The 26,613-nt window shown below is 36.9% G+C and overlaps 1 protein-coding gene and 1 non-coding gene across 2 annotated transcripts; one reads left to right on the top strand and one right to left on the bottom strand.

The window, feature by feature from the left end:
• Positions 1-25,773, bottom strand: FGL1 (fibrinogen like 1). Its single transcript, XM_043893839.1, has 8 exons — positions 25,659-25,773; positions 19,256-19,335; positions 16,206-16,386; positions 10,944-11,103; positions 10,614-10,711; positions 4,785-4,873; positions 4,332-4,519; positions 1-357 (listed from the first exon to the last, which is right to left on the bottom strand). The coding sequence occupies exons 2-8, from the start codon at positions 19,316-19,318 to the stop codon at positions 198-200; spliced, it is 939 nt and encodes a 312-aa protein (XP_043749774.1). The 5' UTR covers positions 19,319-19,335; positions 25,659-25,773; the 3' UTR covers positions 1-197.
• On the top strand, positions 13,848-13,954 carry LOC122688137. Its single transcript, XR_006339355.1, has one exon. It is a non-coding gene; the product is annotated as a U6 spliceosomal RNA (small nuclear RNA).
• Positions 25,774-26,613: the final 840 nt, after the last annotated feature.

Below are 26,613 nucleotides of genomic sequence, written 5' to 3'. Positions count from 1 at the left end.
TATTAATATAATCTACATTTATTTGGTGAGTATCACATATTTGCTGTATGGAAAGTACCTTAAGTAAGAAAAGGAAGAATGAAAAGTTGTGCATATAATAATTGCCATCATCATACATGTGAATGTTCTGATCTGCTACATTTTTCAAATCACTTAAACCAAGATAAACTGCAGAAATGAAACCCCAGCAGGGACAATTAAACAATATTTGGAATGAAATCATTTGGCCTAATTTTCATAACCACAGATTTCAAGGAATACCACCATCCATGCCAGGTGTGCCAGACAATCCCATTGTCTGTTTTAGCGGTGTAGGGACCCTTGTGGTATAAACCATTCAGGTTTGCAGAGTGACACCTAGTGGGAGGAAAAATAAACACAAAGCAATCAGACTAGAAAAATATCCTTTGAAACCCTTATTTTGTGAGCAAATGGCCGAAAACATTTTAACTATGAATTCGGCCATTTTTTTCTTTTTCTTTTTTTGGCTATCCCTTGTGGCTTATGGGGTTTTAATTCCCCAACCAGGGACTGAACCCACGCCCTTGGGAGTGATTGCACAGAGTCCTATCCACTGGACCACCAGGGAGTTCCCTGTGCCATTTTCGGATAAGAGAATATTTAGCAGTTTCCAAAAGCCAAGAGATTTCTACAACGTGAGTTTTTTAAACTGGTGGGTTTTAGTACCATAACAACTCTCAGGATAAAACCCAGGCCACTTATATTCATTTATTTATATTTGGCTGCACCTGATCTTAGTTGCAACATGCAGAATCTTTAATTTTCATTGCAGCAATGCAAACTCTTAGTTGCAGCATGTGGGATCTAGTTCCCTGACCAGAGACCGAACCCAGGGCCCCCTGCATTGGGAGCACGAAGTTTTAGCCTCTGGACCACCAGGGAAGTCCCACTTATATTGTTAAAAAAAAAGTAGCTCTGTTCTTAATAGACTTAAAATGAGAAAGAAAGGAAGGAAATGAGAGAGGGGGAGAGAGAGGGAGGGAGGCAGGAAGGAAGGAAGAAAGAAAAACAAGCAAACAAAAGCATGACCTGGTAAGCCTGAGCCTTAGCAGGAGTGGTATGAGTGTGGTGTGCTGCTCCATTTGCCAGCTTCCATGTATAATTTACACTTAAAATGTTCATCCATCTGCTGCCAAGACTTTGCTTTCATAATTCCAATTCCCTTCCTCCCTCTCGAGTTACCAGTATATCAATTATTTTAACCTCAAAGGGGTAAAGAAACAAAACCAAAACCATGATTTAAAGTTTTCCAGTCATCAACTAATGATCATCTGCCTTAATTGCTGAGTTTATTATTTTTACCTATATTGTTCCAACTGAGATACACTGGTTAGGTTATCATGAATTTTAAAATGTCCCCCTTCCTCTTTGGGATCTGTAAATTTTGCTCCTAATATGGCTAAACGAAGAGTAGGCGATAATTTTCTGGGTACTGTTATTAAATTAGTTACTATATATTTCTTTATTGCTACAACCAATGAAAAGATTTCAGACACTGGGACATAGAGCAACATTCAAAAGAATACTTCTGAAAATCTATGGAAAGTGCCTGAATTACTGAATCAAAGTAAGCATATAATTTACCCATCATTGTTGAGTGGTTGACCTGCCTCACTTACCAGCCCTCCTAATTCTTTCCTGCTAACTGTCCCCACAGTCCTCCTAATTTAAATTGATGTAACTAATCAAAACCATGTATGCTAAATCTGCAAGTGTTAAGAGCCTTTTATGCTTTTAAAACTGCATGGAAATAATGGCAAAAGAGAAAATATTCTATATTGAGCCTCCCAAATACATATTTTGACATATTCTATCTTCCTTCCTAGAGATATCCACTACATATATTAATATGTTTCTATTTAGTCTGTGACTTGAATCCTGTTAAAAGCTGACTCTGGTCAACATAGCAAACCTTAGCAATTCTAAGACCACTTTTCCCAGCATCTTTCAGGTTCCAGAACAGCCTGAACTTGAGGCTAGGTTGGGAGATGGTTGGGGCTCCCTTGGTGAGGAAGTAGCCTTGTGCACACACATGAGATGCTACACTGGTAAAGAAGAGAAGACATCGACACTCAGTGATTGGTTTGCTATGATGAGAAGGAATGCCTAATAGGTGGGCAAAACTTAGAAATGCCAAGATTTTATGTAAATTGGAAGAACTATGGGACAGTAAAAAAATAAGGACAAAACAAGAATAAAGAGGAAGAGGATGATGGAGTTAAACCACAGCAGAAGCAGGCATGGAGGAAGTAGCACTGAACTGTTGGAAAAATTGACTTTCTCTTCAGCTTTTCTGACTTTATACCTGCACAATCGCCTCTGACTCCAAGGATAATGGAGTTTCCTTGGGTGGCTCTAGCAGCTGAATTGCCTTTCTTTGTCTTCCCTGAACTCCTATCTTTAAAGTCAAGTCAATCATTTATTATTCCACGTCGAACTGTGTGCCACTTATCATTTAATTGGGTAGGTACTTGGTTTTGATCTCCTGCTAATATTAACCAAAGTTGTTATTTCCATGTATTGAATTCTGCTATATTAAGGGGTGCTTGAGACTTTGTGAATTATAGACAAGTTTTATATAATGTTGATAATTCCTACATAATGCTAACTTAAAAAGGGGACGAAAAAGGAGAATAAAGAGAAGGTGATAAATATGGTTTTAAAGAGAACAAGAAAACCACAAGGGAAAAAGATCATCACCACCTTCGATTTGTTAAGTAGGAAAGATAACTTTGGTTTTCTTTCCCCTCTCACTGCTGTGTATGTTCCACTTCCTTTACAAATGACCAAAATTTAAAGGGACTCAGACTTTGAAAAAAGCAAAATCCAGATAAAATAGTGTTTATACAACTACTTAGATTCAACTTGATATTCCACACTATATACAGCTAACTGTACCTCCATAGAATGTATGACTCTAAAATCAGCACATTGTAATAACTAAAGATGTTCATAAGGAGGATTCTCATGATTTTATGGAAATTAGACCTATGTCTGGTATACCTCCACTTAATAAAACAGAGGATTCTTTATGTCTTAAAAAGTATTTATGTAATGAAAAAAAAATTAAAATTTGGATTGTGGAATTTAAATGATTAGTCCTCAGTTACATGGAAAACTCAGCACTCCAGACATACTCACAAAGGATTCTGTAATGGAATGTTTAAGTGTCCAGCTATTTTGAGGTGACCCCTGTCTTCTAAAGACAAAAGGAGATGTTCACAGGCCATGTACTAAAGGCATGTGACACAGGCCATGTCACAGCCCATGGACAGCCTAACAGTTGAGCACAACTGCTGGGCAGACACAGTAGGCTTGCTGCTGCTGATGCTAAGTCATTGAGTATCAGGTTATTTTTAAGGAAGACTGAATTTTTCCATTCCCGCCTTAACTTTGTGATGACAAAAAAGGGTACTGTTTGGAAATCATCTTGGGTGAAGAATAGTGAAAGGAATGAGGAATACCTAGCCTAAAGAAGAGAAAATGTCGAGGAGCACAGTAAATATTTTCTTACCCAGCACCCAAACAGTTATGTTGAAAAAGAATAGTTACTCTGTAACTACTGAGGGAAAAAACTGACACAGTAATAAGAAGAAAGATTTCAGGTTAATAAGAGAAAATGAAGAGAAGTTGATATAGTGGACTTCCCTGGTGGTCCAATGGTTAAAACTCTGTGCTTCCAATGCTGGGGGCCAGGGTTCAATCCCTGGTCAGGGAACTAAGATCCTACAGGCCCCACAGTGCAGCACCCCCAATATTTTTTTAATACACAAAAAAAGATTAAAAAAAGAAAAACTGATTTAGTACAATCAAAAATGGGATGAATTTGCCGACAAAGTAACATTGGAGTATTCAACCAGAAGGCGGAATTAGGTTTCAGGAATGTTAGAGGAAATTTATGCATTGAGAGGAACTTGGGTTGAATGATTTTTAAAAAGTCACAGTAAATGTAAAATAGTATTATACAGAAAATTTTACAATAACATGATAGGAGAAGGTGAAGAGCTACCTGGTTATTAGAATGTCGAAAATGCTCTATATTTGATAACTCACTCATAACTCCGTTTGCAAACCATCTTTATAAAAGCAGTAATTTGATTTTTCTCTATTTTTCTCTCTTTCAAGCTTGACTAAGGTACACAGTGAGCAAATCCTTAAAGCTACTTTATTACTGAAAGATTCTAATAAGGATGATTACTTAATAATACCAGTATAACAAAGCAGACCAACACTCCTGCATACGTTATAATTAATGCCCACCAGTCAGATATCATCAATGCCATTGCAACCGTGTTTATGAAACATCAAACCTGTTAAACCACCAGCCAGACTGATCCTCTTTCGCACAGTTCCCTTCGTAGTTGTCGTTATCTCTGTCCCATGTGCTGAATTTCATTCTTTGGTGACTGGCCCACCATTGCACTTCAGGATGAAAATTTCCAGTAAGGGAGTCTCCAGCGGTTCCAGAATATTCCCCAATATGTAAATCATAGGAATTCTAAAGAAAAAGGCGATTTCCATGATCAGTTGTTACTGTTGTGTATGTATGTTTGTGTGTTCAGTCACTCAGTAGTGTCCGACTCCTTGTGACCCCATGGACTGTAGCCCGCCCAGGGTTTCTCTATTACTACTTCAAAAACAGGCTTATTTAATAAACAAAAGATCAGGTTCTATTGCAGATTTTTGTTTCCCCTGACTTTGGGTTTTACACTGTATGTTTAACACATTAATTTGTGGTGATATTTATTTGAAAATGTTAGTACCTTTTCATCTCCAACTTTGAAGTTTTTATATTGAGCATAACGGCTATTTTTCTCAAAATCTGCAAGGTTGATTTTTAACGTGTAGTCTCCTAAGAATGGGAAAAAAAAGAAATTGTAGGTTTTTTTTTTTTTTTTAATGTATGAGATGACATTTACTTACTGAGGCTTAAAAACAGTTTGTGGCTCTATTTTACTTAGACCATTTCCTTCTACCATGAGTCAGTTTTTGAAGAATAAACAGTGACTCCATTGTATTTACAACATGTATGTTTTATTCTGTATTTTACTTGGAAAAAGTTAGGAATGTAATATTAAAGGTAGAACATTTCTACTTGATCTATCATAGATAAGAGCCAGTATAATTCACTTGGCAAAGAACAACAGTAAGCAAGTCATTTTTCAGTACGTAGATTAAAAAATGCTCAAGGCTGATGTACTGGGATGACCCTGAGGGGTGGGGTGGGGAGGGAGGTAGGAGGGGGGTTCAGGATGGGGAACACATGTACACCCATGGATGATTCATGTCAATGTACAGCCAAAAACCACTACAATATTGTAAAGTAATTAGCCTCCAATTAAAATTAATTAATTAATTAAAAAAAAAGAAATCTAACAGTGAATAGACAGAAGTTTTAAGAAGTTTAAAAGTTGACTTTTTTTCTTACTTTTGGTAAGGATGTTGATCTTCAACATTAAATAAGGACTGAAATAGTTGATACCATCAAATAATCAGCTTTTCTTCATTTGTCCCATCATTTGCAAATAACAAAGACTACTCTTTCAGAAACAGAACTATTGTCAGGAACAAAAAGTTATAAATCAAACTGACAATCAGATAATATATTTGTATTCAACCCTTCTACTTTGATCAATAAAATTTCACAATGACCAGTAAGATCAGGTTTGAATTTAGAGTCTTAGCCTCCTCCCAGTTCTAAGCTGGAACATAGCAGCAGGTCATGCAGACCTGGCCCATGGTTGGCCTGCTCTCTTGCCCCACCCAAATCTCCATCACACAGAGCAAAGGGCCTCGCCCACACTTATGGACATTCCAGACTGCACACCAAGCTCTGTTGACATCCAAAATAAAAGCTGTTTCTTCACTTCCCCTCAGCCTTAGGGGTGTACACACCAGATGTACAATTTTCCTATAGGGGGACAGATGAAGAAGAGGCATGAATAGGTCCTGGAGGCAAAGTCAAGGCTTCTTCAGTAGAGAATGCTGGACTCTATTGCCAGAGTGAGTCTAGGAGACTCTCTGACCCCACAGATTCCTTGACTCATGGAGCTCTCTAAAGTGGGATTTCAAGGAAGAGGCCACTTTAATCTGATCAATAGGTAGTAAATGTTATATGAGTTAAGACTGTGAAGTGGACAAGAGCAGAAATACAGGCTAAATCAATGCTCCTAAAAAGTACTTTGCATTATAGAAGAGGTTTAGACTTTTAGGTAATCATCTAAATATCTCTTTAGTCAATTAGTAAATAAATATTCAATTTTGGATCATTTCTAAATTAGCTTTATTACAAACAAGTCCAGCCAAAATTTATATAATTGGGATAAAGCTATTTTAAAGAGGCAACTCCTTAGCTTTCAGTTTAGTTCAGTTGCTCAGCTGTGTCCAACTCTTTGCGATCCCATGGACTGCAGCATGCCAGGCCTCCCTGTCCATCACCAACTCTTGGAGCTTGCTCAAACTCACGCCCATTGAGTTCATGATGCCATCCAACCATCTCATCCTCTGTTGTCCCCTTCTCCTCCTGCCCTCAATCTTTCCCAGCATCAGGGTATTTTCAAAGGAGTCAGCTCTTCCCATCAGGTGGCCAAAGTATGGGAGCTTCAGCTTCAACATCAGTCCTTCCAATGAATATTCAGGACTGATCTCCTTTAGGATTGATTGGTTGGATCTCCTTGCTGTCCAAGGGACTCTCAAGAGTCTTCTCCAACACCACAGTTCAAAAGCATCAATTCTTCTGCGTTCAGCTTTATTTATAGTCTAACTCTCACAACCATACATGACTACTGGAAAAAACCATAGCCTTAACAAGATGGACCTCTGTTGGCAAAGTAATGTCTCTGTTTTTTAATATGCTGTCTAGGTTGGTCATAACTTTCCTTCCAAGAAGTAAGTGTCTTTTAATTTCATGGCTGCAATCACCATCTACAGGGATTTTGGAGCCCCCCAAAATAAAGTCTGACACTGTTTCCACTGTTTCCCCATCTATTTCCCATGAAGTGATGGGACCAGATGCCATGATCTTAATTTTCTGAATGTTGAGTTTTAAGCCAACTTTTTCACTCTCCTCTTTCACTTTCATCAAGAGGCTCTTTAGTTCCTTTTCACTTTCTGCCATAAGGGTGGTGTCATTTGCATATCTGAGGTTACTGATATTTCTCCCAGCAATCTTGATTCCAGCTTGTGCTTCATCCAGCCCAGAATTTTGTATGATGTACTCTGCATATAAGTTAAATAAGCAGGGTGACAATATACAGCCTTGATGGACTCCTTTTCCTATTTGGAACAAGTCTGTTGTTCAATGTCCAATTCTAATTGTTGCTTCCTGACCTGCATACAGGTTTCTCAAGAGGCAGGTCAGGTGGCCTGGTATTCCCATCACTTGAAGAATTTTCCACAATTTATTGTGATCCACACAAAGGCTTTGGCATAGTCAATAAAGCAGAAATAGATGTTTTTCTGAAACTCTCTTGCTTTTTTGATGATCCAGCGGATGTTGGCAATTTGATCTCTTGTTCCTCTGCCTTTTCTAAAACCAGCTTGAACATCTGGAAGTTCACAGTTCATGTATTGTTGAAGCCTGGCTTGGAAAATTTTGAGCATTACTTTACTAGCGGGTGAGATGAGTGCAAATGTGCAGTAGTTTGAGCATTCTTCGGCATTGCCTTTCTTTGGGATTGGAATGAAAACTGACCTTTTCCAGTCCTGTGGCCACTACTGAGTGGCCAAATTTGCTGGCATACTGAGTGCAGCACTTTCACAGCATCATCTTTTAGGATTTGAAATAGCTCAAGTGGAATTCCATCACCTCCACTGGCTTTGTTCGTAATGATGCTTCCTAAGGCCCACTCGACTTCACATTCCAGTATGTCTGGCTCTAGGTAAGTGATCACACCATGATTTTCTGGGTCATGAAGATCTTTTTTGTACAGTTCTGTGTATTCTTGCCACCTCTTCTTAACATCTTCTGCTTCTGTTAGGTCCATACCATTTCTGTCCTTTATTGAGCCCATCTTTGCATGAAATGTTCCCTTGGTATCTCTAATTTTCTTGAAGAGATCTCTAGTCTTTCCCATTCTATTGTTTTCCTCTATTTCTTTGCACCGATCACTGAGGAAAGCTTTCTTATCTCTCCTTGCTATTCTTTGGAACTCTGCATTCAAATGCGTATATCTTTTCTTTTCTCCTTTGCTTTTTGCTTCTCTTCTTTTCACAGCTATTTGTAAGGCCTCCTCAGACAGCCATTTTGCACTTTTGCATTTCTTTTTCTTGGGGATGGTTTTGATCCCTGTCTCCTTATAATGTCACGAACCTCCTTCCATAGTTCATCAGGCACTCTGACGAACTAGCTTTCGGTATTGACCATCTGATGATGTCCATGTGTAGAGTAGTCTCTTGTGTTGTTGGAAGAGTGTGTTTGCTATGACCAGTGTGTTCTCTTGGCAAAACTCTATTAGCTTTTGCCCTGCTTCATTCTGTACTCCAAGGCCAAATTTGCCTGTTATTCCAGGTGTTTCTTGACTTCCTTAGCTTTAAATGCTCTCATAATTAAGAAATGCAGGGGGACTTCTCTGGCACTCTAGTGGTTAACACTCTGCGATTTCACTGAACAGGGCATGAGTTCTATCCCTAGTCTGGGCACTAAGGTCCCCTATGCCGCATGCACAGCCACATTATTTAGGGGGAAAAAAAAAAGGAAAGAAAAGAAATGTAGCAAGAAAGTCACTCTTTTTCCTTGGGATGATGTTCCATGCAGTTGTGACACCTGGAACTGATAAATACATTTTTGCTACCATGAGAGTAGCCAGTCTGAATCACCAATGAAAATGTGAAGCAGATATGTTGTCAAAGTGCATCTGGACAAACAAATATCTAATAGTAATTTGAAAAAAAATGTTTTATTTTTAAAATATTTAATTAATAATATTTGTTGTTGTTTAGTTGCTCAGTCATGTCTTACTCTTTGCCACCCCATGGACTGCAGCACACCAGGCTTCCCTGTCCTTCACTATTATTAATTAATAAGTTTTAATTCAGTATGTTTAGAAGGATCCAAGGGTTACTTCTTCAGGTTTTCATAGTTTCAATGAAAAACCAGATGCATATTAATATGTGAAAGAAACAGAAATTGGTATGATGAATATTATATATCTATCATAAAACACAAGTAGGATAAGAATTACTTTGAAATTTAAAAAACACTGATCATAAGAAGACTGTACACAGAAAGCTTTAGACTTCTAGGATTATCCATCCTCTTTAAGTTACTATTCTGTGGTGTTTCTAAGATCTCTATAATTACAATGATACTATTATGAATGTAGACACACAAATCACTTTCCTTAACTTGTTTAGAATGCATAAACCTTGCTCTTACGCTTCGTGCATTGCTAGTGTGATTTAGCATGTTTTCTTGGGCAATACAATTGCCTTTTATGAAACCTTAAGAATCAGATTTGAGTGGAATTGACTACAATCTCAGGTAGAAAGTGAGGTAAGGAAGATAAAGGATTGGAGCAAAAGAACATGGGAAAGAGAAGCTTGGAAAATATATTATTAAACTAGTGATACTTTAAACAAATGTCAAACTCTAGTTAAAGACATCCATTGCAAAAGCAGGTAGAGGGAATGATATAGACGTCTGCAGTTTACATGGAAATGTCAAAAAAGTGGATCGATGGATGGATAGATGGAAAGTTACAGGATTAAAATGTTAATGTGAAATCTAGGTGGTAGGTTGAAATGTCTTCCAGTTTTGTTGTATCTTGGAAGCTTTTCAAATTAAGATTTGGAGGGCGATGGGAACAAGAACATTTATATTCCGTGGTATGTGATTCCAAAACCAGCCATGATTCCTCAATTCTTCAGCTTTCCCTTTGCAATGGGACTCTGTTAAGTCCTTCCATTAAGCCTGTTTCCTTTCTCCTTACATCTGAGCCGCTCCTGTGACCTGCTTTCACCAACAGAAGGCAGTGTAAGTGACTGTGTGCCATTGCTGAGTCTAGGTCTCAAGGAAGTTCTGTGCTTTCATTCTCTTTCTTGGAACTCTGCTTCTGCTTCAAGAACAAGTCCAGGCTAGCCAGCTGGAAGATGACAGGCCATATGGAGTGAGGTGAACAGCCAGCCTCCCACTGATGAGGAAGTTGATCACCAGCTCATGAGTAAGCCCAGCAAGATCAGCAGAGCCCAGCCCTAATGAGCAAAACCACCCAGCTGCCCTGTATATTTGTGAGAAATAATAAAGAGTTGTTTTAAGTCACTAAATTCGTAAGTGGCTTGTTATACAGTATTACTGTGCCAATAGATAAGTGATACAAAATATATGTTTTGAGTCATACAAGTCATTTAAAAGAATGATTATGACAGTAGATTTCCTTCCCTGAAACAGAAAAAATATATGTGAGAAATATTCCTCCCACAACCTAGGTCTAAGCAGCCACCTTTTACAAAGGAGATTATTTCCCAAAAGGGATTATTGGCCATCTGCAAATCATAGTAGTTATTGAATTAGTTCTATTGTCTAGAATTTAGTGAAAAACAGTTGTGTTCCCTTTGTTGTATTTCCAGTGAATTTGGTATCAGGTAAACCTTACCTTGTCTGGTCAATAAGTGAAGATTTCTGTTACCCAACCAATATTCACCATTTTTTTGGACAAAATTTCCAAAACCATTTTCATAGTCACTCCAGTCTCTAAAACATGAAAGTGAAAGCTGATTTTAGCAAAATCCAAATGGACCTTTGCAGTACCCAAGGTGCACACTTCTACCCTTACTCACAATATCTTCTTGATTAGCTAATGCACTTTATTTATTTAGAAAGAATGAAGTTCTAAAAAACACTTTGGGATATAATAAAGAGGCTTAACTTTTGTAAACCTCATATTTCCTACTCCAAATAAATCCTTATGTCATAATTGGCACACCTGTTAAAGTTTTCACTGCCATCAGATCGTCTCTGAATTACAGTCCATCCTCCTCCATCAGACATGTCACAATAAACAGAGAATTCTGCTGGGCTCTGGAGAGGTTTGATTTTGTAAAATCCACTCTGCTTGTACCCGTCATTGAAAATCTCTGAACAATCTGTTTGGAAAACAAAGTAATGTAATATTTGTCATGTGTCTTTTTTTTTTTTTAAAGGGAGCCTCTGAATCAGATTACTCAATACTAATGGAGACAGATAATCACATGATGCAGATAATCAGCTGTTTAAAACTGTATCTTGTACATCTTCCAGTGGCTACTAGGATGTTCTTTTCCTCCTAGATGATGTAATTATCATCTGACTTCTTCATATGATCATGGAAAAAAATAAAATGGTGAAATAGGTATATGGTTTCTCATTTCTGATTTTTTAGAAGAGTCTGAAATTATGTTTTAGTTAATTACAGTATATTTAAGTGAAAGTTATATCTTTATCAGACAGGACAGAGGAACCTTTTTCTCTCATGGCACTAAAATGAAAGTAGAAATACATAACATCAAACAAATAATTTAAAATGGATTATCTTGATGTATAGCATTATAAATTATTCTGAACATCTGGAAATGAACTCAAAATAGTAATCTTGTTAGATTCTTATAACCTCCCAGTCTCACCAGAGTTTTTACTCACCCACTGAAATTTCTAAGAGTCCATGCATTCTTAGATGTTTTGATAAAAACTGCAAGTTTCTATTATTTCGTCCCTGTAGTCTTCTCTGCGCTGGTATTTCTTTGACCACTGAAGCTACCAATTTGTCACCAAAAAGTAATATCTGTTTCTTAAATCACGTGAGGGTGGGATAAATAAACAACCATTGGTCTCATCTAGGCTGATCTGTGCTGAATTAGAGAACATGGTTGATATGTGTGTCCTAGGTCACTTCAGTCATGCCCAACTCTGTGGAATCCTATGGACTGTTGCCCACCAGGCTCCCCTGTCCATGGGATTCTTCAGGCAAGAAATTGGAGTGGGTTGCCATGCCCTCTTCCAGGGGATCTTCCCAACCCAGGGATCAAACTGGAATGTGCATTGCAGATGGATTGTTTACCACAACCCTCCTGCATTGCAGGTGGATTCTTAACCACTGAGCCACTGCGGAAGCCCATTCAGCAGATATGAACTCGCTATTGTTTAGATGCCCAGGCAGCTATGTTTTAGGGTAGTTGAATTAATGGCCACTGTAAAGAGGTAGTTTCAAGGATACCCAATAACAGACTTTTGAATAAAAATACTATAATTTAACATCACTAACTTTCAAATTTTAACCTTATCATTTTGTTCATTTCCTCCTTTTTAAAAAAAATTTTCTACAATTCTGTAACTATAAATGGTGACAGATGTTAACTGGACTTAGGGTAGTGATCATTTCACAATATATACAAACATCATATCATTATATTATATACCAGAAACTAATATAATGTTTTATGTTCAATTGTACCTAATAAAAAATTTCTTGCCCTGATTGACAATTCCATTCTTTTAGCATATTAAGTTCTTTCTTTGTTTTCATTGTTCTGATGCCAAATTGTCTATAATTTTGTTACAAATAAAATATATCCCACATTAAATAGATTGAACAGGCAATAGGAATCAGAGGAGAAATAAAAATAAAGAACCTTAGTCACTTTCTAAAACCATCATCGAGACCCATCATATACTACTGCTTTGGTGACATGTCCATTTTTCTAATGAGTTAGGCCTTAATCATGTATCTATCTTTGAGATTCAGAAGCCCATGTGTTCTTTCCACATCCTGGATTATTTTTTTTAAATCCTGTTTTGCAGTTAAACAAGAAGAAAAACAATGTGAAAATGATTATCTAAAATTAGTTCAAGGTTGTTCAAAAGCTTCCATCTTGTGGTCAAGTACATTGCACAGCATTTTTCATTAAAGTAAGCAAATTTTTTTTTCCATTTACTTTTTTTTTAAATTGGAGGATAATTGCTTTACAATGTTGTGTTGGTTTCTGCTGTACAACAATGCAAATCAACCATAAGTACATATATATCCCCTCGCTCCCGAGCGTCCCTTCCACCCTGCCCCACACCCCCAGGCTGTCACAGAGCACCCTGTGCCACACAGTAGCCTCCCACTGGCTATTTTACACATGGCAGTAGGCAATGGCACCCAGTCCAGTACTCTTGCCTGGAAAATCCCATGGACTGCAGCCTACTGGGCTGCTCCGTCCATGGGGTTGCTAAGAGTCGGACAGGACTGAGCGACTTCACTTTCACTTTTGACTTTCATGCATTGGAGAAGGAAATGGCAAACCACTCCAGTGTTCTTGCTTGGAGAATCCCCAGGATGGGGGAGCCTGGTGGGCTGCCGTCTATGGGGTCGCACAGAGTCGGACACGACTGAAGTGACTTAGCAGCAGCAGCAGTGGATGTATCAATGCTTCTCTCTCAATTAGTCCCACCCTCTCTTTCCCCTGCTGTGTCCACAAGTGTCCGCCATGTTTGCATCTCTATTCCTGCCCTGCAAATAGGTTAATCAGTATCACTATTCTAGATTCCATATATATGTGTTAATATGCAATATTTATTTTTCTCTTTCTTACTTCAGTCTGTGTAAGTTCATTAGGAAAAGAGCTCTTTGCTTACATTTAACCACCTACCAAAGAGCTGAATAGTAAAGACTCACAGGTTCAGACTATTTCCCAAGCAAATATGGAAATAATTAGCTATAACATTTGCCTCTGGAAAACTCTGTGAATATGGAGTTTTCAGCCAACATTTTCTATTTGTCCTTATTTTATGCCAACTCTGAGTTTAAGTTTTTAAAAATTTTTTGATCTTCCCAGAGGAAAATGCCAAACACAACTTAAAATTCAGAGGAGTGCTTGCTTCGGCAGCACATATACTAAAATTGGAACGATACAGAGAAGATTAGCATGGCCCCTGCGCAAGGATGACACGCAAATTCGTGAAGCGTTCCATATTTTTTTGCATTTGGCATCTGTCAAAAAAAAAAAAAAAATTCAGAGGAAAGATTTCCACTGAAAAAACAAAAACAAAACCCAAGCAAAGAAAAGTACCACTAGCTCAATTTCTTACAGCAAATAGGTTAAGGAGCCTGCCTTGGGAAAATGTGACTTTTACTCTGATAGAAAATTCAAGAAATGGAGAGTTTAAAATATTAAATAGATATTTTAAACTATGATTTTCAAAATGCTTTGACTCACTCAACCACCCCAGAGAACAGGGAGAAGAGGGGTAGGGTTAGAGAGCTTGGTGTTCATGGGAGTTTAAAAAAGAATTTTTGGAGGAGCGCGGCGGCGGCGAAGGAAAAAAAAAAAAAAAAGAATTTTTGGATACTTACATAATGTTAGAGTGAGGCCAAGGCTTCCTGCCCTCTGTTTGACAAACACTGTTAAACGGGTGAGGTGAATACTCTCTGCTCAGGCAGAAAGCAAACTGTGCTGGGAGGATAAATGTTGAAGCTTCACAAAGGGACATGCCAGCCTGCCAAATGAACTTTTCCCTCTTGTCCCAGCATGGTGACTGAGAACCAAAGGCAAAGTACCCCCACATTCTAAACTCCAAGGAAGGCCAGCCTGAGCTCAGCCACACGCCACAGAGCATGCTGGGAAATGCCAGGAATGCCATCCTCAGCCCCAGGCAACGTAAGATGACACTTAGAGGAGAGAGAGGAAGTTGCAATATTGCTGTGGGGAGGATTGGTGGGCTCTTTCCTCTGAAAGTAAAGGAGAGAAGATATAATAATGTAGGTAGAGAGCTGGCATTCACTGAGCTAAATGAAAAATGCTTTTGTAAGCATTTCATTAGATCTATTAACTTATTTGATCTTTACACCAAAGAAACAGGTATCCTTATCACTCCCATTTTATAGATGAGGAATAAGAGGCACAAAGAGGTCAAGTAATTTGCTCAAAGGCCACTTCTAGCAACATGGGCAACTGGACTTTGAACCCAGGCTTTGGTCTCTACTTTAAACACCACACATAGTGCCTTTTGAGATAGTATCTCATAAATACTAGGGGCTCCTGCACAAGGGGACATGGTTAAACTAGTGGTCGTGTTGGTTGAACAGATGATGCTAAAAGGCAGTTGTGATTGTCAACAATTAGTGTGAATTTGGTAATCTTTTAATAAAGGCACATAATCCAATCATACCCAAAAGCTTAAAAAATACATTTAACTATATGTTTTATAAAAATCATGTGATTTGTGCATTGTTTTTAAAAGCTGCCAGGTTGTATGTAATTAGGTGTTTTTTACTATGAGATGAATTCGGATTCAGAAAATAATTGATTTAGTAATAATACAGTAACTTATAAATAAGAAAAAAGAAATTTATTTCTATGGATCACATACATAAATATTTAACCGTTTTTTAAATTTAAGGAGACCAAAAACATACCCTTTGGTGTGAGCAAATTTTTATATATTTTATACATTATATATTATGCTAAATATATTAAGTATTTTCTTAGAATTTATGTGTTATTATGTATTTTGTTTATTGAGTGGATTTTTTTTTTTTGCTCTTGATAGATTCTCCAGTAGTTTTCCTGTATGCTGAAAAATAAAGTAAAATTGAACTGGATTTATATTTCATAGTTTATTCCTCCTTCTCTTCCTTCATGCTTACAACATCTGTGAAGAATATTAAATACAGATCTACTGACTTCTGGAATTTTTTTAGCTGTTATACCCCAAATAGTCGCATAGGATGTCTATTATCTATCTTAGGGGCTTCCCTCATAGCTCAGTTGGTAAAGAATCTGCCTGCAATGTGGGAGACCTGGGTTCGATCCCTGGGTTGGGAAGATCCCCTGGAGAAGGGAAAGGCTACCTACTCCAGTATTCTGGCCTGGAGAATTCCATGAAGAGTTGGACACGACTGAGCAACTTTCACTTTTTATTCTCTATATTATCATTAAATGTGCCATAATTTTATTTTTATTAAAAAATCTTTATTATTATTATTTTTAATAAACTTTGGCTTAAAATTTTTTTTTTGGCCAGGCTGCACAGCATGTGGGATTTTATTTCCCCAACCAGGGATGGGACCCATGCCCCTTGCATTGGAAGGGTGGAGTCTTAACCACTGGACCACCAGGGAAGTCCCAATGTTAAGTTATTGAAACATTTAAGAAAATTAGATTAGGTAAATGAACTATACCCCAATAAAAAATTAATTAAGGAAGAAGAAATAAAAATAAATTCTGACCTGCATATTGCCTCTTGCCTCCAAGGTCAATGACACTATTCTCCTCTCCTTTATCAAGGAGTTGGACTTCCTGCTCATGCAAAAGCTGTGAGATCTTGACTTGTTGCTGCTTGACCCGGGTCTCCAGCAGGTACACTTGGGCTCTGAGCCGCGTCTGCTCCTGGAGGCAGTTCTCCAGAGCCTGCAAAGTAATGTGCATCTCGTCTTACAGAAAATAACCCCCTGGAATGAGATGCTAAATGTATGGTTCAATTTTGTCCCCAGTTCCCATTTCAGAATAGTATTCTAACCAGGAAGTGTTTAGAGGTTCTAAAACCATGTATTTGAAGAAAAAGAAATCATGGCTTACCAGAATAAGAAAGTTTTGAATTAAAAAATGCTATAATCTGAATGACCATGCTAAGAGCTTTAAGAGTCGCTGCTTCATTTGATCCTCATAACAATTCCATGAGGTAGGAATGAGCGCATCTTTGAGTAAACTTGCTCAAAAATTCTCAGCAGGCAAGGAGTCCAGATTCACATCCAGTTCAAGGTCCCTGCTCTCAATCTCAGTGTCTTCTCCTGAGTGCTTTCTTAACAGGAAAGTGCTTTATGGATGACTAGTGTTGCACTTTCTAAAATAAATGAGGCTTTTGAATGATCTTTTGGTATTAACATATTTAAAAATATATTTGAATGCTTATAATCTGATGACACATGGCCATCTTCATAAAGGATGCTACTTCAGTTTCTCGTATCCCTGAGGATCCTACCCATTTACCTGTTGCTGGAAAGACGACTGAAGTCACTTTAACTTTATGTATGGTGCTTTTCCCTCAATGACTTCAAAAAAGGGATGGAGAAGCCTGAGTTTTTCAGTTGAACCCGCTACTTTCTCTAACAAAGGCAAATAACTCAAGAATGCTGCACATGAACGAGTTTATCAGTTCCTTTCTAAAGTGGCATCTGAGCAGATTACTCCAGAAATAAAGTGAATGTGGTGAGTTGGGAAGGGGAGTTGCAGAGGTGGATCTCCTGGAAAGAGCTACTGAGACCAAGAAGCTGTAATAAAGGCTCTTAAGTATTCAACACTAGAAGAGTTACTTGGGGACCATGAGAAAAAAGGATGAAACACAAATTTTTGCCACTTTCCCATTTTTACTTTGACATCTGTTTGCAGTTCATGTCAGGATCTCCTGTGATAAATGCAAATGTTTGCTGAGAAGTTACAATTTTTAACATGTAAGTGCTTTACACTACTTTTATATTATTTCCTTTTATGGGCATTTAGTTAGAGTCAGATATATTTCTCAATTTATATTCACATAACTTCCTGTTCCTATCTTTATCTGCTACCTTATTTATATATATTCCTTCCATAATCCTCCAGGGGATCTTCCCAACCCAGGGATCAACCCAACCCAGATGTCCTGCTTTGCAGGCAGATTCTTTATCAGCTGAGCTACCAGGGAAGCACCTTATATACATTTCTTCCACAAATAGGAGGACCTACTGTGTTCTGGGCACTCTGTTAGGCAGTTTGAACAGTAGATATCCTATTTGGGAAAAAGAAAGAGGTATGTTTTTTCACCATGAAGGACTATAATGTAAAAACAGAAATTCAACCTCAAAACAGAAAGTCTTACAGCAAGTGAGTGAGAATGATGATAGGCCCCCTCTCTCCCATCTCCAGGCCCAAACCACCGACTCTCTCCTGGCTGTGTCTCTAGGACTACTTCTCTCTTAAAAATTTTCATTTCTTTCTTTATTTATGGCTGTGCTAGGTCTTTGTCGGTTGGTGAGTGCAGGCTTTCTTTAGTCGTGGCAAGCAGGGGCTACTCTCTAGTTGTGGTGTGAAGGCTTCTCACTGCGGCTTCTCTTGTTGCAGAGCACCGGCCCTAGAGCATGCAGCTTTCAGCTGCGGCGATTCCGGGGCTCTAGAGCACAGGCTCAGTAACTGGCACACGGGCTTAGTTGCTCCCCAGCATGTGGTATCTTCCTGGATTAGGGATCGAAATCATGTCTCCTGTTTTGGCAGGCAGATTCCCGACCACTGGACCACCAAAAAAGTTCATCTCTAGGACTATTTCATATTTTTGTAACTTTCACCTCACCACTCTTTGATTCATTCTCTCTGAACCAATTATTTACTTAGCCCCCTGAGTCATACCTATCTAAAAAATGAACAGCAAAGTCATTTTATGGCATCTGGAATTCTGCCTTGCTTTCTAACAGTGGGAGCTTGGTTGTGATACTGTTAAATACAGTGAACTATAAAAATTTAAAGTGACTAAAGGATTACAGGGCAAGAATGTTCAATTTTTATATGACTATATATACAGTGTTAGTAAACTTGTTTAAAACTTAGTGGGGGAGCTTCCTTGAGTACAGTGGCTGGGATCTCACCTTCCAGTGCAGGGATTGCAGGTTTGATCCCTGGTCAGGAAGCTAAGATCCTACATGCCTGGTGGCCAAAAAAGCCAAAACATAAAACAGAAGTAATATTGTAACAAATTCAATAAAGACTTTAAAAATGGCCCACATCAAAGAAAAAAAAAAGTTAGGGGTTTTCTTTCTCTTACAGCTTTGAGTAAATGAGTGTTTTATTATTTTTATTCATGGAGGGAGGCATAAGTTCATTGCAATTACTTTCAAATAATCTGTTTAGTTTACATGGACAGTGTCCAATATTACAAAGCTCAAGGTAAATCTGAAAGAACTTTTAAATTCTTATTATCATGTAACCACCCAAATAACCTCAGCAAATCAAAAAGACTTAGTGTGAATACTGATTTTTACTCTAAAAAAATTTTTTTTTTGTTTTTTTTGTTTTTTGAATTCTTTTTTTTTTTTTTAAATTAGTTGGAGGCTAATTACTTCACAACATTTCAGTGGTAAAAAATTTTTTAAAGCACTTAATAAGTGCCTATTATGTGGCAGGTGCTTCCACAAATCTTTTTCATTTTTCCTCCTTAGTTTTTTCAGTGACAAGTTACTATAGACTTTTTTGCAAAAGAAAATTCAGATCAAAGCAGGAATTAAAAATATAATAGTTTTTGTAATAAACTTACCCAGCTTCCCCTGCCCATTACCAGAGCAGTGGTGACAAGGATGAAACTAAACATCTTCACCATTTTTCCCACTGGAAGAACTGCAAGAACAAAAAGAATTTAACTTATTGTGAATTTTTTATGAGACCAGTGCTGGCTGGCTTGACTCAATGTGATTCAGGAGGTCAGACAGAGCTCCAGGTCGAGTCTAATCTGAGAGGTACCAAGGAAATTCTCTTGGATTTTCCCAGGCTTCTCCCCACAGAAGGATGCTCACTGTTACCTTGTATAGAATTGAAGCAGTTTGCAAATATAGAGGCAGGACTATGGTTCTCTGGAGTGTGGAAAAGGCATAGATTCTTTAAGCACAAAGACCTGGTTCCATATTTTAGCTGGTCAGTTCCTAGTGGTGTGATCTCACATAGCTTACTATAAAATGCTCCTGATCTGTAAAATGGACATCATAATTCTTACTTTGTAGGATTGTGGCCATTTTGATATTAATTTTTCCATATACCTTGGCATATGATAAGTGCTAAATGATTACTCACTCATTTTGTACATGGAAGTCTGTTTTTATTTTGAGAAAAAGGAAGAAAAAAGTTACAACAAATTGGAGGTAATATGAATTGCTTTTCATAATGTTTTAATGTGTAGGCAGCTACTGAGATAAAATAAAACCTGAAGTTCTCTTTAAAGTTGTAGAGGAAAATTAATTTTACCACTTCTTGAGATATTTGTAAAATCAATCATGAAATCATGAGTCTTGATGAAAAATTTTGCTCATCCTCAAAATAACTTCTCTATGCCACCAGTTGTGAATTCTCATAAATTTTAGAAGCTCAGGAGCCTAGGAGGACAGAAATATCTGCATAATATTCAAAGAAATTTTATACCTATGGTTGCTGCTAAAAAAATAACTGAAATCAACTGAATTATTTATTTGTCAGCCTATTTTTATCCTTACAAAAACCTATGACCACAGGTCCTTTCCATGTATCTCTGAGTTTCTATGTAATTAAAAAGTGGGTCCTAAACTTTGTTGCCCATTGGAATCAATTGAAGAGCTTTAAAAACATTTCCATGTCCAGGAATTGAGTCAAATGTCTAAAGGTGGCAGTCAGACCTTAGAATTTCTAAAAGACTGCCAGCTTTTTCCAATGGTCAGCAAAGTTTGGGAAGCAATGATTTAGGGATTTAAGAGACACATTTTTTTTCAGTCTATTTTAACAAAATAGGTAGTTCTCAATCCTTGTGGGGCCATACAAAACAACAACAAAAAACAGCTACAATATGAGAGGGGCATTACTTAAATTCAGGGGCAAATAGCATGCATAAGCATCTTGGGAAGCATTCTATATATAATGTAAATTTTTGGAAAATGTGAAATTTTCACATTACAGAGAGTAATAAAGAGTCTCCTAGATAAACCATAAAATTTTACTTAACACAATTTTACTTCTGGCTGATGTATATTTTTATTACATACCTAGAATTGTGTTATGCGTTTTATTTTATTTATATTTGACCCAAGGACTTTTTTTCTTCTAATTTTATTTATTTTTTAACACCAAAAACATTTTGCATTGGGGTAAAACCAGTTAACAGTGTTGTGACAGTTTCAGATGAACAGTGAGGGGACTCAGCCACACATATATGTGTATCCATTCTCCCATAAACTCCCCTCCTATTCAGGCTGGCACACAACATTGAGCAGAGTTCCATGTGCTATACAGTAGGTTTTTGTTGGTTATCCATTTTCAATATTGGGCTGTGCATTTTCTAAGCATCTTATTTCATCCTCAAATAATTCTCTAAGGCAAGTACTATTATCCTCATCCTACAAATGGATAGATCAGAGATGTCAAGTCACTGAATACCTAATGTTCCTTCACGAAGCACAGGACCTAGGAATGGATAAGTCATAGTCGTGTTTAGATGTGAGGGTGATCTTCACTGGAGAAGGTCAAGGAGCAGGGCCTCTATACCTCTGTGCATCTTGCATCCCTTTGTGTAACAGGCATATACATATATAGAAAGGAAGACAATGCAGAATACAGGTTCAGGGTCATGGGCCCTTCAGGTAGGAAGCCTTCAGCTCCTGTGAAGGAACATTAGGTCAGCCTGGGAGGACAGGAGACAGCTGCACTAAACAGAAGCAGTCCTAGGGATGATGGGGCCAGCAAGCGCTAACTGGTCATCAGCGAGCTGCTCGGCACTGGGTCACATGCTGTGGGAAGATAAACTATAGCTGCCTCATCAACGCAATATTTGGGAGAAGAAATTAAAATAAATATTAAAATGGAAAGAAAGACAACAGAAATTTAGTATACATGAAACCATATGTAGTTAAACATAAAAACTAGATTTTTCCAGATGAACTCTCAAGACAAAATTAATTACTTCCTCCACTGTGATCTCATACTATGTTTACAGACCAATAAAGCATTCATTCACTTAGGGAACAGTGTGCGCTTGCGTGCTATGGTCCAGGCACTATGCCAGGTGGTGGAATTATCATCTGGTTGGCTTTTCACATGTCTCTCTCCAACTGCTTCCCTTTGTCCATGATATTTTGTTTAGGATAGGGTTTTTGAAGGCAAAGGCCACATCTTGATAACTGTTGTATCCTAGCATCTAACTGAAATTGTGGTGACTCCAATATAAGTTTAGAGTTTCCCAAGAGGGAAAACCTTTCTCAGAGGGGAAAAATGTGATTTCCTTGGCATAAAACTGGTCTGTTCGCAGTGACATACTTCCTCCCCTGTGCTTATCCTTGTCAGGGGGAAAACAACGAGCTAAGTATATTTTTGAAAATATGTGTTAAGGAGGAGTTAGGGACTTTGGGTTGGATTGAACACATAAGTTTTTTTTCTTTCTCACAAAACCCCAGTAGGAAAGGAGTAAAGAAAAATGGAAAAGACAGGGACTGACAAGGTGGAGGAGAAAGAGAGAGGAGAAAACACTTTGCATGCAGCGTCAACAACAGGACAAAAAGCACATGGCAGAATTCACAAAGCTGCCAAAAAAGAATTATTTTAAGAAGAGATATTTGGATTCATAAAATCCCCAAAGGAAAAAAAATGGAAAACTTAATACCTAAAATATTAAAAATTTGGCTCTTAATGGGCAGCTCAGCTGGTAAAGAATTCACCTGCAATGTGGGAGGCCTGGGTTCGATCCCTGGATTGGGAAGATTCCCTGGAGAAGGGAAAGGCTACCCACTCCTGTATTCTGGCCTGGAGAATTTGATGGACTGTATCTCAATGCGGTCACAAAGAGTCAGACACAACTGAGCGACTTGCACTTCACCAATGGGGCTAAAGCCATTATCATGATAAATTATTAGTTTGACTCTTATTTTCAGTTGGTAATAAACATATTTCTTGAGTAAAATTACAACAATTATACTGCTATTTTTTTAAAATCTCATTTGTACTCTCATGGTCATTTACTATTTAATTTTAAAACTTAACATGAAGCTTAAGTAGCAAAAAGTAAAACCAAACCAAACCAAAAAAACCCTCCATATAATGGAGGTTTCTTAACGTGTAATAGTCTTCTACACATAATCATACAAAAAAAAAAAACAAAAAACAGAAGCAAGAATAATTGTTTTATTATAAGCAAGCAAAAGAAAATAAAGACAAAAAATAGAAAATGTTCTTTTAGAACACATAAAAGAGATTTTAGAAGTAAAAGGTATTATCCCATGAGGTTAGAACACACGGTCAAAATATAATTACAGGAAGTGAGATCATCCGGTCAAATGTCATCAACATTTGAGGAAACAAGGCTCAGAGAGCGGAAATAATTTGCCTAAAGAAATAAAACAGACTTTTACTAAGGAGATTCACATTAACTTGGAAGCTTAGTACAAAAATGTACTACCATTTGTGAATGTGAGTCACACTGTTTTTCTGACTGAAAAGAGATAATATAGTGAATGGATTATTGATTGGGGTTTCTCCTTTTTCTTTCCAGTAGGAAAAGTAATCTCATTTTTCTTATATAATGGCAACCAGATCTTCATTACTTTAATTCACTTCCAGCAGTTATCAGATACAATATTCAGGAGTCAGGAACTAAGTTATGAAAACTTTGGCATCCTCACTTTGTTTTAATATTATCTGTTGAAATTATTATATTTTTGTTTGGTTCATCAAATTCCCTTATATATTTGTGGGATCAAGTATTTTATTTCAGAAGTGAATAAATCAGGTTAAAAAGAGAGCTTTAAAAATTGTTATTTTTTTCCAAACAATTGAAGTATAGTTAGAAAGCAGCCTAAATGTCCATGGACAGATGAATGAATGAAGGAGATGCAGTGTGTGTGTATATATAACGGAATATTACTCAGCCATAAAATAAATGAAATAATGCAATTTGCAGCAACACAGATAAACCTGGAGATTATCACATTAAGTTGAAGTGAAGTCAGACAGAGAGAAACATATGATATTCCTTATTTGTGGAATCTAAAAAAAAATGACACAAATGAATTTATTTACCAAACAGAAACAGACTCACAGACATAGAACACTTATGGTTACCAAAGGGGAAAGGGGCAGGGACATTAGGAGCTAGGGATTAACATATACACACTACAATATATAAAAAATAGCTCAACAAGTACCTAATATATAGCACAAGGAACTATGTTGTTGCTGTTTAGTCACCAATTTGTGTCCGACTCTGCGACCTCATGGACTGTAGCCCTCCAGGCTCCTCTGTCCATGGAATTTCCCAGGCAAGAATATTGGGAGTGGGTTGCCATTTCCTTTTCCAGGATATCTTTCAGACTCAGAGATTGAATCCATGCCTCAAGTGTCTCCTGCATTGGCAGGTGAATTCTTTATCACTGAACCACTTTTTGGAAGTCACAGGGAACCATACCACTTTGCTATACACTTGAAGGTACCATTAACTATACTTTAATAAAAAGATTATGATCTTAAATCTATATCTGAATCTGGCTCTTGTGCAAGTGAAAGTGTGTGTTAAAAGTGCTCTGGGAGATACTGGGAAATTATTTAACATATATACAGATTGCAATGTATTAGATTTTGTAGAAAATAAAGGGCCGGTGAAAAGCTTTGGCAGATTTCTCTTGGTCTCCTAAATTTCCAACTCATTGCCATTAAAATAATCAAATCTGATCTTTCCCAGAGAAAGGAGGCAGCCCCTAGCCTGGCAGATCTTTAAACAATAAGGCATTTCAAAATGCTATATATATTTCAACAGTCATTACATTACTTTGATCATCTTTAGAATAATTCCTGAGACTATCTTAAGACCTCTAAAATTCCCTAGTGCATCCATGAGTAACCCCATCCATCTTCTACAATATTGATGAAATATTTAGGTATAAGAAACTTGCTTTGAAATTCACATCTCCATCATTCATTATAATAACCATTATTGTTTTGCAAATCTGGCTTGCGGTGAAGCTATCAGATTATTCACTCCTCATTATACAATTAGTTGTATTTATTTTACAATGCTTTTGCTTTGGGCTGTCTCAAAAGTTTTAATTATTGTAAAACTGAAATAGTTTCAAACGGCGGTCCTTTGATGCACTGTATTGATATAAATTGTTCAAAGTGTTAAGTCTAATTTCTTCCCAATAAAAATTTTTAAGTTAATTAATTATAGTAAATTAAAATTAAAGGCAAAATATTAACTTTAGGGCTATAAAGTTTTATAGCTCACATGTAAGTTTTAAAAACACAATCACCAAACAAAAATACATTACTAGCATGTAAAATCTCAAAAATGGTATGTTTTAAGTGAGCTATTATGAAAGGATACTAGATAGAAGAAGTTAAAAAGAATAAAAAGTTATTGAAGGAAGCATATCTAATCAGTCGGCATTCTCAGATGGCAGTGCTCACACATATTAATGTGTCTCATATTAACGTAAAACAGTTAAATAATTACCCATTAACATAGACTTAAGAGACTCCCTTTGGGTTATTTTCCTCTAATTTTTTCCCCCTCTTTTTTCTGGTAATGGAATATAACAGTATTTTTGTTATTTATCTCAAGAATGTATACTCAATGAAAGCCTTAAAAAGTCAAGTAAGTTTGACTTCCAAAAGACAGAAATAAAGAACAACATATCTGGAGTTTTTACTTCTGAGGTAAAAATTATAACATGGTCCATTTTGTTTTCTATTTTGTATATTAAAGTTGCAAATCTTTTTATTTACATCAAATTCTCATCTAGTTCATTCAAAATGTGTCAGGAATGGAAAAGAGATGTAATTCTAAATTTCTTTTCCAAGCCGCAGAAGTGGACATTTATTTAATCAACATCTTTCTCAACAGCCAACAGTTGTTTCTTGAGTTGTGTTTTAATATCGTACCTATGAAACAAACTAGCATTATTACAATTATGTCAAAGTGCAGAGAAGTTAAATACCTTGCCTAAAGTCAGAAATGAGTCAGAGACACGCTTAGGCGAGGTCCAGCCGTTCTGCCTTCCAGGCTCCTCTATCTGCATTTAGAGTTTGTAATTGCTTCTCTGCTATTTGATTAGAAAAACGGACAATGTTGATTCTGGCTTTAGTCCAGAAATAAATAGATGAGGAAATCAGTTTAACTGGAAGGAAAACTAAAAAAGGATATTCAAGGACAAATTCTAATACTCTGGTATTTTTCTTTTTTCCCCTACTATTTGTATGAATTTTTATGAAAGATCCAATAATATATCTTTATAAAAATATCTCTGATTTTTTAACCTTTTACTATTGTGCTCATTCAGAAAATTTTTTACTTTGACTAATTTCAGTAATGCTCACCTTAAGATTAAGTAAAACCAAAGTGCAGTGGAAGCTTTGCTTTATTGTACTAATGATAATAAAATTTTACCTATAAAGATATGGATTGTCATTTCAATTACTATATGGAGAGAAGCCAGATTTGTCTTAGTTATACAAAAAAGTGGCAATATTTGCCAAGATGAAACAGTTTATTTGATCTTTAAAATACACAAAAATATTCCCTGAGGGGCAAAATTGTGAAATTTATCTGTAAGCATCAGTTATCCTCTGAACAAGCTGTTCCTTTTGTTTTAAATTGTAGAGGAGTTTTGAGTGTGTAAGATGATAGCTTCACTGATCATATTGCATAATAGTTTCAGACTGGAAACCCAGGTTCATTTCTATTTTCATTCTGTTGTAACTCACACAGTCCTTTGACGTTTGTTCTTTGATCACTATTTATTAACTCAGATTCCAGTAAAAAGTTGTTTCCTTGCTGTTCTTTGTTGTTTTCTGAACTCAAGTATTACTGCAGTTCAGCCTTCCCGTTAAGCATTTTCACATTATTCCCTGAGAAGTTTTCCAGTTTATTAAGGAAAGGTAATCCTGCTGATT

Source organism: Cervus elaphus, chromosome 32 (assembly GCF_910594005.1).
Source record: "Cervus elaphus chromosome 32, mCerEla1.1, whole genome shotgun sequence".
Taxonomy (NCBI): Eukaryota; Metazoa; Chordata; class Mammalia; order Artiodactyla; family Cervidae; genus Cervus; species Cervus elaphus.
Note: the sequence above shows the minus strand (reverse complement) of the source record. Positions and strands in the feature narration are given on the sequence as shown.